This window comes from Narcine bancroftii, chromosome 6 (assembly GCF_036971445.1).
Source record: "Narcine bancroftii isolate sNarBan1 chromosome 6, sNarBan1.hap1, whole genome shotgun sequence".
Classification (NCBI taxonomy): Eukaryota; Metazoa; Chordata; class Chondrichthyes; order Torpediniformes; family Narcinidae; genus Narcine; species Narcine bancroftii.
In genome coordinates this window covers 180,268,303-180,280,933 of record NC_091474.1, presented here as the reverse complement: position 1 = coordinate 180,280,933, position 12,631 = coordinate 180,268,303, and the positions used below count along the sequence as shown (strand labels likewise).

Sequence of the window (12,631 nt, the reverse complement as noted above, 5' to 3'; positions counted from 1 at the left end):
ATTTCGGAACTTAAACGAGGAGCATTGACATATTTCTAATACGAGGGTTCATGAGATCCACGAGATGGCTTTGGTGATGCTATTCACAGGTGAAACTTATTCAGTGTTTCTCCACCTTTTTTCCCCACTCACATACCACCTTAAGTCAACCCCAGAGCACCTATGGCATCGGATTACTTCAGGCGGTATCTGTGAGTGGGGGAAGAAAGGTTGAGAAATAAAGAGCCCAGAAGGTTCTTAAGAAGACGCCAGTTCTAAAACCGACTCTTCTTCCATCTCCCGATCTCTTCCCAAGCATGGCCCCGATCTTCGCGTGTCCACTCCAACCTTTCTTCATTGCGAGTCTCGGCCGTGAAAGAGCAGTCATCACTTCCTTCGGGGGAGGCGCTGGAACCGGAAATTGCGTATCGGCGCGCTCCATGGTAACGGCGTCAGCGTGGATGCGGCGAGAGAGAGAGGAAAGGAACGACAACAACAACAACACACAGGGACCGGCGGCGGCAGAGAGGCGATGCTGAGCCACGGCCGACAGTAACCATGGCGAGCTGTGAGTCGATTCGGTTCCCAGGAGCGCCCGCTCCCAGTCCGTGGCTGCACGGGTTGCCCGGCCTCTCTCTGCCTGGTTAAAACGGCTGCTTGAGCAAGAGGCGAGCGGCGCCCACCCCAGTCCGGGACCCGGCTCCCGAGGCGACTGTCCATTCAGTTCCTTCCCTGCTTCGGAAGATGGCGACTGGCGTGGGCTGGCAGCAGCACTGCAGCGGCGGGCCGGCCGTCGGTAAGGCGGCCTCGGCCCCCGAGTCCAACCAGGAGCTCCACATCAAGATGAGCAAGAAGATCGCGCAGCTGACCAAGGTGACTGCGGGCTGGCATCTGGCGGAGAGGGGAAACCTGGTGAAGGCCACTGGAAAGGAATGGAGTGGGGAAAACCTGGGACAAAATCCCTGGAGAGGGTGTTTAAATAGTGCGGGGGATGGGGGACAGGGCACAGCTGGGACAAATTCAGCGGAGAAAAGAAACCCGAAGGCACCAGGGTAAAGCCGAGACAAACTCAGCCAAAGGGTCGGGGTAGAAGAACGAGGATGGTGGACTCAGGATAAAGGAAACGTAGGGTATCTCTTAATGAGACCCTTGGAGAATAAGGCAAATTTGGGGGAGGAAAAGAATGGGAGAAACTGGTGTCAAAGGGCTGTCAAGTGAAGGGATGATCCAGGGTTGAACTCGAGAAGAAAATAATGAGGTTCGGTGGAATTGTATTCAACCATCACTCGCTCACTTTTAATAGAGTCGTGTCCTGTGTTGTTAAATAGCTTTTTAGAATTATTTGTGTATTAAATCTCAAGAAAGTCCCATTTGGAAATTGAATGAAGTTTTTTATTATTATTATGATGGTATGTAAACATTCAAACTGGCAAGATGACAGAAACAATTAACGAAGTCAGTTTCAGGTGGCCACCTGAAACGGTCATAAACATAGAGGAGTAGATAAGCTCAGTACACAGCAAGTGGATTGAGGATGTCATCAAGATCAAATGCATCACAACCAGGGCTAACCAGAAACATGGTTGGATGCAGAGGTCCAGGCCCTTCTCAGCTTATGATGCTGCCTTCAAGACAGGGCATAGAATGGTACAAGGATCAGCCAGGGCTGAACTCTCTTGTGCAATCCAGAAGGCAAAGCGAGGATACACACAGAAGATCCACATGGACATGGATGACACGAGGTGCATGTGGTAAGGGATCACGTATGGATCACAAGTCAACCTTGCGAGTTAAGGACAAGGATGCTACCCTTCCAGACAGACTGTGCACGATTTGATGACAAGAACAGGATGATGCCAAAAAAAGCTCCATGTCCCCCTGATGGACGGGATCCCTGCATAGCCGTGGCCGATGTGAGGAGGACTCTCTCCAAGGTGAACCCACACAAGGTGGTGGGACTAGACATCATACCTGGCCGAGTACTGAAGGACTGCACAGACGAATTGACAGATGTCTTCACGAACATCTTAATCACCTCACTGCAGCAATCCATCATTCCCACAGGGTTCTAGGTGGCCAAGAGGGTGACAATGACAGTCTTCAATAACTAGTGTGGTACTGATCGCCACCATTATGAAATGCTTTGATAGAATACATCAAAGCATACCTCCCTGGGACTATGGATCCATTTCAGATTGCCTGTAGAAGTAACCGTTCACCTGGAGAATGATGCCTCATATGCCAGGCTGCTGTTCATTAACTTCAGCTAAGTGCTTAATATGATCATTCTCCAGAGGCTGGTGGCGAAGTTGTCCTCACGGGGACTCAACACCCCTCTCTGTAACAGGATCCTGGCATTCCTATCAGAAAGACCACAGTAGAATATTGAGCACTGTCACACTGAGCACTGGGACACCTTAGGGCAGTGTGCTCAGCCTGCTCCTGTTCACATTATTGACCCACCACTGCATTGCCAGATCCTGCTCCAACAGTGTCTTCAAGGTAGCAGATGACACAACAGTAGTTGGCCTCATCAGCAACAACGATGAGTCGCACAACAAAGAGGTGGAAAATCTTGTGAAATGGTGCAAGAGTAACAACCTGAATCTCAACATGGACAAGATGAAGGTGGATTTCAGGAAGACCAGGAATGACCACCTTCCACTACACATCAATAACACTGTAGTAGATTGAGTGGAGAGCTCAAGTTCCTTGGAGTTCACTTAACTAGTGGCCTATCGTGGACGCTCAACATCTCATTTTTCAGGAAGGCGCAACAGCATCTACACTTCCCAAGAAGACTGAAGCAGGCAAGGCTTCTATAGGAGCTCTATAGAGAGTGTCCTGGTGCTGCATCACAGCGTGGTACAGTTGCTGCAGAGAAATAGATCGGAGGTCAATTCACAGAGCCATAAGAGTGCCAGAGAGGATCACTGAAGTCTCTCTCTCCCCTCACCCCCGCCGCCTACCCCACCTCCCCACTATTGACATGATCTACCAGGATCATTTTCTGAAGAGGATACACAAAATCATTGAGGACCTCTTCCACTCTGCACACAGCATCTTTCAGCTGCTCCCATTGGGGAAGAACTCAGCAGAATCAGAGGCACAGCTTCTTCCCAAGGACAGTGAGAAAGCTGAATGACCAAAGAAACTGCTCACACTAACTATCCGAGGCGATCAATTGTACAAAATAAAATTTATTCATTTATTTGTATAGATATAATACTTGTCCTGCATATGTATTCTTTGTCTGGTTGTGTGACTGCATGTTTTTGCATCTAAGACTGGACAATCAGATGACAATAAATTTGACGAAAACCAATAATTGTTGTCCCTTTTAGCAGTTTTTGGAACAGCTTAGCGTTTTTGAATTTAATTTCTAATATATTTGTATTGTAGTACAATCACAAAATTTATATTGATTACAAGACTTGATGTTAAAACTGTAAAACTCCTGTTAGGTGAATGAAGATGCCAGAAGTTCATATTTATTGAAAGAAAAAATATGACTTCTGATTTTAATTTAGATTTGATTAGATGACTATCAAATTTGGATTTGAAAGAATTTATCTTTACTGCAGTTAATCTGTATGGTGAGTTGTTAATAGTGAATATTAAATTCTTTTTACAACAGCAAAAAGGTTAAAGTAGAAAAGTTATTTCTGTGCAGCACATGGATATTTTTGGATTCTTTCCTTCGACAAAGCCCAGGCTCCTCTCAGTGCTCTTTTCTTTTGCATGGTTACACAGTAACAAAATATTAATAACATTAAAGTAAATTATTCTTGTTGAAATGTGAAAAATCTCAAGATTTTAATAATCACATTTGAAAGTACTGTATTGAATGTATGATATCTAAAATATAAAGGCTTCTGTAAAATTGAGCTTTGATCTAATTTAATAAGTCACATAATATTAGAGTGGTGTAGTTGTTTGTGAGTTGTACAAACACTAAGTTTAATTGTTTAACAATTTGGTCCAAACGTTAAGTTTAATAATTCAACAGTTCAGTTCAGATGTCTTTATCTTCAGTCGAAAACACGAGCGACCTGTTGATTCAGAGAGAAGGTAAAAAAAACTGCCCAGGCGAGTGTGCCAGTCTGCTGCTTGGACCCCGTCATGTTCTCACGAGAGCCCGAACCTCCAAACGATGGTTCGAGAACTAGGTGGCGTGATTCTCCACATGAACCCCCCCCCATCCATACTCCCAAGAACAGGAGAATTAGAGGTGGTTTGCTTGTCAAGTTGAATGTGGGATTGGTTGTGGTGGTGAACGCCCTCTGTGGCATGGTTGTGCCACCTGCACTGGTTAGTCAATGCCCAAATGTGCCAGCTTGAGAAGGTCCACGGAGACAGTCTCATGTCTGCCGCCCATGTCGATGATGAAAACCATGGTACCCTTTTGCAGTACTCTGAAGTACCCCTCATATGGCTTTTGCAGAGGTGTACAGTGGGAATCTTGGTGAAAGAAAACGTACTGGAGGTCAGGTGGGATGTATGTGGTTGGGAGATCATGTTGGAGCTGGAGAAAGTGTGCTCACCTTTTCATGGAGACGTGTCAGCATGGTCATGGGCAATTCTTGATGTCCACACGATGAAGTCTCCGAGGACTGTAAGTAGGGCGCTGTACAGCAGTTCGGCTGAGGAAGTTGTCAGGTCCTCCTTTGGGGTAGCATGCATGTCTTGCATGAACCACGGCAATTCGTCCATCCAGCCTGAGCCTGAGCTGTGCCTTGAGGGATGCCTTCATGTGCGTGTGAAAACATTCCATTATGGCGTTTGCTTGCAGGAGGTCGGCTGTTGTGTGGTGCAGCTTGGTGCCAAGCAGCCAGGCCATTGCTCACCACAGCTCAGAGGTGAACTACACACCTCTGTCGAAGGAGATGTCTGCTGGCAAGCCAAAACGGGCTGTCCAGCGGATGGTGAGGGCACATGCACTGGTCATGGTGGAAGTGTTGGATAGTGAGACAACCTCTGGCCATCTCGTGAACCTGTCCACGATGGTGTAAAGGGTGACACCTCTGGATGGGGGCATTGGTCACATGATGTCGACATGGATGTGGTTGAAATGTCGGGGCGAAGTTCTGCTGTGGTGCCTTTAAGTGTCGCTGAATCTTGGAGGTTTGATAGGGGATGCACGCTCTGGCTCAGTTGCCAATCTGTTTGCACAACCCATGCCACATAAACTTGGCTGCAATGTTTTTGTTGCCCAAATGGAAGGGTGAGCTAGGCCATGAACCATGTTGAAGATCCGGCATTGCCAGGCAGCAGGTGTGATGGGTCTTGGCTGTCCCATTAACACATTGCAGAGGAGTGTGGTGTCAGTGGCCCAAATATCACATCCTCTAACTTTAGGTCTGAGATGGCAGTACGATGGCGAACATCTCTTCCTGCTCTCGCTGAGTAGTCGACAGCTGGGGCCAAACCATGGATGGCATTGATGGCCGTTGCTGGATAACATATCTGCGAACTGGTTGCTCTTGCCTGTGATGTGCTGGATGGAGGTCATGTATTCTGAGATGTAGGTCATGTGGTGCTGCTGTCAGGCTAGTGATCAGACACTTTGGAAAAGGCAAACATGAGTGGTTTGTGGCCTGAGAAAGCCATGAAATGCCTGCCTTTGGAAAAAGTAGCAGAAATGCCAGATGGTGAGGTAGGGAGTAGGAGTTCCCAGTCGTAAGGGGTGTATTTCTGCTCGTCGTCTCAGGTGACGACTGAAAAAGGCGAGGGACTGCCAGCTACAATTGATCAATTGTTCCAGCACTCCGCCCACGGCTGTGTCAGATGTGTCATCCATGAGAGTGGTCGATGTGTTGACCCATGGATGTACCAGCATTGTTGTCTTTGCCAGAGCTTCCTTGGCATTGTCGAACATGTTCGTAGCTGCATCATCGCAAGTGAAGTCTTTCGGCTTGTTGGCCAGGACCTTGAAAAGTGAATGCATTATCTTGTCTGCTGCTGGCATGAAAAGGTGATAGAAATTGACTGTCCCGACAAACTCTTGGAGTCCCTTCATAATAGAGGGTTTGGGAAACTTGCGAATGACCTCGACCTTGGACAGGAGTGGGACCGCTCTGTGTTAGATGATGTGGTGGCTAAGGAAGTTGATGGAATTGAGGCCAAACTGATACTTGGCAAGGTTGATCACCAGGTCATACTCATTGAATCTCTGGCAGAGTTGTCGGAGGTGTGCACGGTGTTCCTGGTGAGAGTGGCTGGTGATGAAGTAGATGAACAAGAAGTTGAGCCCGGGGACTACCATGTCCATAAGCCTTTGAAAATCTTGAACAACGACCTTGAGGCTGAAAGGTATGCGCAGGAACTCAGAGGCTGTAGAGTGTGATGAGAGCTGTTTTGGGGTTGTCGTCTGGGTAGACAGAATTTGACAGGATACCAGACAGCTGTTGTGACCCGATTAAGATTGCAGTAATTGGCAGTAGGCCCACAGGGTCTCCAGCCCCCAGAAGATTTGGGGGCCATGTGAAGCGGGGACGCCCACAGGCTGTCTGAGTGGTGTACTGTGCCCATTTCCTCCAACCTACGGAACGTGTCTTTGGCCAGTTGGTGCTTATCATGGGGCAGTCTGCTTGTGCATGCATGGAGTGACAGTCCAGTGGTGGGGATATGGTGCTGTACCCCATGCTTGAGGCTGGCCATTGTGAACTGGAGAGTTGTGATGTGCAGGAAATCATCTGGGATCCTGGTATACTCATTGTTGGAGAAAGTCATTCAGCTGAGGTGGGGTGCAGTCAATTTGGCATGGCACAATTTGATTGATTAGAATGTTTTGGAATTGACGAGACATTGTCCTTTCAAATCGACTAGTAGGGAGTGCGCCCAGAGGAAGTCGGCGTGAGACATCGACGATGGTAAAGGTGCATTTGAAATGGCAAGAGTTGATGTTAAGCGGGATTGTGTGGACCCCATACATCCTGATGCTGCTGCTGTTGGTGGCAGTCAGGGAAGGCCTCTTCTTTCTGGAATGAGTGTCGATGCTCAAGAGGAGCAATGCACTGACCTCTGCTCTTGAGTCAACAATAAAATGCCACCCTGAATAACGATCTCAGATGTAGAGGAGTCATTTTTTTTGGCTGGCCGCCGTTGCCACTAACAACAGCCGACCCAGACATTTCCTGGATGTGTGCAGGGACATCAGCATTGGCGGGCTGTGGAGCTCCATCTTTGGTGGTAGTAGCACCACTTGTCCTTACTGGTGCTGTTAAAGGCTGACTTCGCTGTTGTCCTTTCCGTGTCACCTGGTCAGGCACAGCTGATGGTTGCTTCCCCCTGCTGTTTGGCTTGCCATTGTACATCTGCACAGGCTGCCAGCCATTGGGGAAGGTCGGTGAAATCATCATGAGAGAGGAGCATGTCATGTGCCCATCCATCAGGGCGAGCATTTCGTTCATGAACGTGGATGGTTTATGGTCGCCTTGGCCATTCATGTGCAACTGTTTTGTCACCCTGTCATGGCAGGAGAGACCTGGAGTGTTTTGATCCCTTCGTACTTGTTGTCTGCTTGTGGTTGGTGAAGGTAATCAATGACGTGCCCGGTGGTTTCCTGGTCCAGTGCACTGACCATGTAGTAGTACTTTGTGGCATTGGCAGTTATCTGGTATATGTGGAATTTGGCTTTGGCTTGTTCAAACCATACTTGTGATTATGATGTCCAGAAGGGGGGCAGTTTGAGTGAAACTACATTCTGTATATCTGAATTGTGTCCTTCCAGCATTTTGCAATCCAAAAGGGGCCATTTTGGATCGCAGGGGTTTGTGACTTTAATTAAGGAATTGTAGTTGTTTGTGAGTTGTACAAACACTAAGTGTAATTGTTTAACAACTTGTTCCAAAAATTAAGTTTAATAATTCAACACTTCAGTTCAAATGTTGTTATCCTCGGTCGATAACACGAGCCGATCTGTTGATTGAGAGGGAGCAAGTTAAACCACCCAGCCTTGTGCTGCCAGTCTGCTGCTTGGGCCCATCACTCCCTCGGGCTCTCACGGCCCGAGCCTTTGAATGACGGTTCGAGAACCAAGTGGCACAGTTTTTTTTGTAGCACTCTTTGTGAAGTAAACTTGTTGAGAAAACTGAAAATCACCATATTAGGATACATTTACATTTTAATACATTTGTTTTATAATCTTCAAGCCATAAAAAGTACTTTTACCAATCTAAATTGAGCCTTTTGTGCTTTGCAGTCTGTAATGTACAAATTTGTATATTTTGTCTGTGTTCAGTAGGGACAGTATGTATCATCTATAAAGTAAACTGTGATTTAAACATTGCCTCCCAAATCTGAGAAATGTACCATTTGGAAGAATAAGGCACTTGTGAAAACTCACACTGTGTCCTGCTGCTCTAATATCAACTACATTGATGGACTACCTTCAAAAGAAAGAGCAGCAATTCAAGAAGGCAATTTGGCCCTATCTTTAAAAAAGCAATTAGGGATGGGCAGGATGGCTTAATGAAAGAATGAAGTGAAAAGACATATTTTCTGTGGTAATACTTAGCAGAATTATTCTTTGTTCAATTTTCCCAAATATGATATTGGTAAGATAATTTTATTGCTATTTAAAAATTATAGATAAACATTAATAATGCACATATCTTTTACATAAGGAATATTTTAAAAAAAGGATTAGATGATTTTGCTTTTGAAGCATCCCTGGGATTATTCTTATAAACCTCCTCTGAGCCCTCTCAAATACTTGCACTTCCTTGCATATGGAGCCCAGTACTGCTCCCATTGCTCCACATGTGGTCTGATTCACATCTTGTAAATCCTCAGCAGTACAACTTTGCTTTTATGTTCTCGTCCTCTCAAAACGAATGCTAACATTGCACTTGCTTTTTTTTTTACTACTGACTCAACCTGCAAGTTCACCCATGAGGAATCCTGGATGAGGATTTCTGAATCCCTTTGGATCTCTGCATTCTGAATTCTCTCCCGACTTTAAAAAAAGCCCTGCCTCTTTATTCCTCAATTAAAGTGCATGACCATACACTTGCCTGCACTGTATGCATTTGCAACTTCTTTGCCCATTTTCCCAATCTCTGCAAACTCCCTTACTTCCTCACACTACTTGCCTATCACCTACCCTTGAATCATTTGCAAACATGCCCAAAAAGCCATAAATTTCATCATCTAAACTATTTAAATACAGCGTGAAAATTAGTGGACTCGTACCGACCAACCCATACAGAACACTACTTATCACCAGAAGCTGGCCAGAAAAGGCCCCTTTTATTCCCACTGAATTCTACCAGACAGCCAATCTTTTATTCATGTTAGTACCTTTTCTGTAATTCTTTCTTATTAAGCAGCCTCATTGTGGCATCTTGTCAAAGGCCTTCTGAAATTCAAGTAAACATCATCCACTGACTTTCCTTTGTCTGTCCAGCTCCTTACTTTCTCAAAAAATTTTGAGATTTGCCAGGCAGTATCTTTCCTGAAGCAAATCACACTGACTTTGGCCTATTTTGCGTGTGCTTTCAAGTACTCTAAAAGTATGAGGTTCATTAGAATGATACTTGGAATGAAAGGGATCTCATTAAATTTAATTTTAATTTGAGACATACAGCACAATATGGCCCACGTTCCTATGGTGCCAAAAAACACCCAATTGACCTACAGCCCCTACATGTATGTTTTGAACAGTAGGAAGAAACCAGAGCACCACAGGGAAACCCATGCAGACAGAAGAGCGTATGAACTCCTTACAGACAGCGCAGGGTTCAAACCCTGGTCCCAATTGCTGGCGCTGTTACAGAGTTGCGCTAACTACTGCACTAACCATGCCACTCCAATGAGAAGCATTATTTGTTGGCTCTGGGACTGTACTCGCTGGAGTTTAGAGGATGAGGGGGATCTCATTCAAACCTATTGAACACTGAAAGGACTGGGTAGAGTGGATGTGGAGAGGCTATTTCCCTATAATGGGAGAGTCTGGGAGCAGAGGTAATAGTCTCAAAATACAAAAACATCCCTTTAGAATAGAGATTAGAAGGAATTTCTTTACCCAGAGGGTGATGTTACTATGGAATTCGTTGTGACGGACAGCTGTGGAGGCCAAGTTATTGGTATATTTAAGATAGAGGTAGATAAGTTCTTGATAAGAAGGGAATCAAGGGATACTGGGAGAAGACGGGAGAATATGTCAAGGATAGGAAATAAGCCATGATGGAATGGGCTAATTCCACTCCTATGTCTTATGGATACATTGTCATTAATAATGGACACTAGAATCTTGGAAATCACTGAAGTTAGCGTAGCCAGCCTCTAATTTCCTGTCTTTTGCCTCTCTCCCTTTTTGGAGCCTTCTTGAGCCATTCCTGATTCTAGCAATTCCTGCAGGATTACTACTAACACATTAACAATCTCACCTGCTACCTCTTTCAGAGTCTTGGGATGTAGTCTGTTTGACCAAGGTAATTCAGTCACTTCACATTCCCAAGAAACTTCTCCTTTGTAATGGTGACTACACTCACTTATGCCCTCTGACTTTCTTGAATTTTTGGCATGACACTCAGAGAGGATCAGGATAGTTATAAGGTGGTCACAGGAAGCTGAAGACCAATTACAAGTCAGCAGATTGGGCGTGTTCAAGGACTCTGCTGAGAATCTGAACAAGTACACAGATTTTATTAAAACACGTGTAGATGAGCGTGACACTACCAAATCAGTCAGGGTTTCCCCAATTAAAACCCTAGATGAAGAATGAATTCCAGAACCAGCTGAGATCCAAATCACAGGCATTTAAGTCCAGAGATCCAGATCAGTACAGTAGGAGCAGGAAGCTATCTCCCAGGCAAAGTGGAGATTCCGGATGAAAATGGGAACCTAACAGTTGTGGTGGGGCCTAAATTCCATTATCTGTTACAAAACAAATCTGGTGAAGTAGCAGACAGCAAAGCTTAGCTCCCAGAGGAAATCAATGCCTTCTACACCCAATTTGATGACAGTAACAGTGAAGAACCACCCCTCCACACCACAGCATCCCCTGATGATCCTATTCTGTCCATATATGAGGATATGGACTCTCCTTCAGGAGAGTGAATACGAGGAAAAAATCCAACCCAGATGGATTACCTGGCTGAGTATTATGAATTTGTGCTGACCAATTTACCAATGTATTCACAGATGTCTTCAATATTGCACTCCAGCAGAGCATGATACCCACCTGTTTCAAACAGGTATCGATCATACTGGTGCCTAAGAAGAGTGTAGTAACCTCCCTTAGTGATTATCGACCAGCAGCACTTACATCAACAGTTATGGAGTGTTTTGAAATGCTGGTGAAGGAGCATATTGACTCCTGTCTGAGCAGTAACATGGAATCATTTCAGTTTGCCTAATGTAGGAACAAGTCTACAGTGGATGCCATCTCACTGGCTCAACACAATGCCCTGCAATGCCAAAACAGCAAAGATCAGGCTGCTCTTTATTGGTGACATTTCAGCATTTAACATCATCATCCACTCAAAACTGATCAGCAAACTCCAAGACCTTGGGTTTAACATCTCATGGTGTAATGGATCCTAGACTTTGTCACCTCCAGACCACAATCAGTGAAAATTGGTAAGACCTTCTCCTCCACAATCTCCATCAGAATTGGAGCAGCACAGGGCTGTATTCTTAGCCCCCTGCTCCACTCACTTTACACTACGAGTGTGCAGCTTGGACAACAATAACACCAACTACAAATTTGCTGATACTACCATGGTAGTGGGTTGTATAAAGGAAGGGGATGAGTCAGCAGGATGGAGATTGAAAAACTTCTTTAAATGTTGAACAACAAACAACCTTGCACTCAATGTCATCAAATCTAGAAAGGGAAGTCTGAGGTATACAATCCAGTGATCATTGGGGGGTCAAAGGTGGAGAGGTTGATCAAATTTAAATTCTTGGGCGTCACTATCTCGGAGGATCTTTCCTGGACCCAACACACCAGTAGCATCATTAAAAAAAGCACGTCAGCACCTCTACTTCAGGAGTTTGTGGAGGTTTGATTTGGCACCAGAAACCTTGGCGAATTTCTATAGATGTGTGGTGGAAAGGCTGCTGACTGGCTGCATCACAGTCTGGTATAGAAACACCAATGACTAAAAGGTAGTGGATACAGCCTGGGATATGACAGCTAAAATCCTTTTCACTATTGAGTACATCTACAGGGAACACTGCCATCGGAGAGCATCAGCAGTCATCAAAGACCCACAGCACCCAGCACGCGCTCTTACCATCAGGAAAGAGGTTTAAGTGCCCCAAGACCCATACCACTAGTTTCAGGAACAGCTGCAACCCCACCACCATCAGACTCCTCAATGACAAATTCAATCAGAAACTCATTAAAGACTCTAATTTGTGCACTTTATTGATTTTTCTTTTTTAATTCTCTCTGTATTGCACAGTCAGCTTGTTTACATTTGTTATCTGTTTATAGTTCTTTGTTTACATCAATGGTTCTTAACTTTTTTCTTTCCATTCACATACCACTTTAAATTTTCACTATGCCATAGGTGCCCTGTGATTAGTAAGGGATTGCTTAAGATGGTATGTGGGTGGAAAGAAAAAAGTTTGAAAGCCACTGTTTTAATCGTACCTAATTGACTCGTTATGTGCACGGTTTCATAACTCCAAAGGAAAT

At 45.1% G+C, this 12,631-nt stretch overlaps 1 protein-coding gene across 5 annotated transcripts in view; it reads left to right on the top strand.

The window, feature by feature from the left end:
* Positions 1-426: 426 nt before the first annotated feature.
* fam184ab (family with sequence similarity 184 member Ab) overlaps positions 427-12,631 on the top strand; it is a 176,267-nt gene continuing 164,062 nt past the window's right edge. For 3 of the 5 annotated variants that reach the window (XM_069886849.1, XM_069886850.1, XM_069886851.1), the window contains exon 1: positions 429-852. In XM_069886849.1, coding sequence (XP_069742950.1) covers positions 724-852 — 129 coding nt within the window. In that variant the 5' untranslated portion in view covers positions 429-723. Of the gene's footprint in view, positions 853-12,631 lie in introns of all 5 variants that reach the window. The other 2 variants (XR_011340594.1, XM_069886853.1) reach the window with 2 other exon arrangements.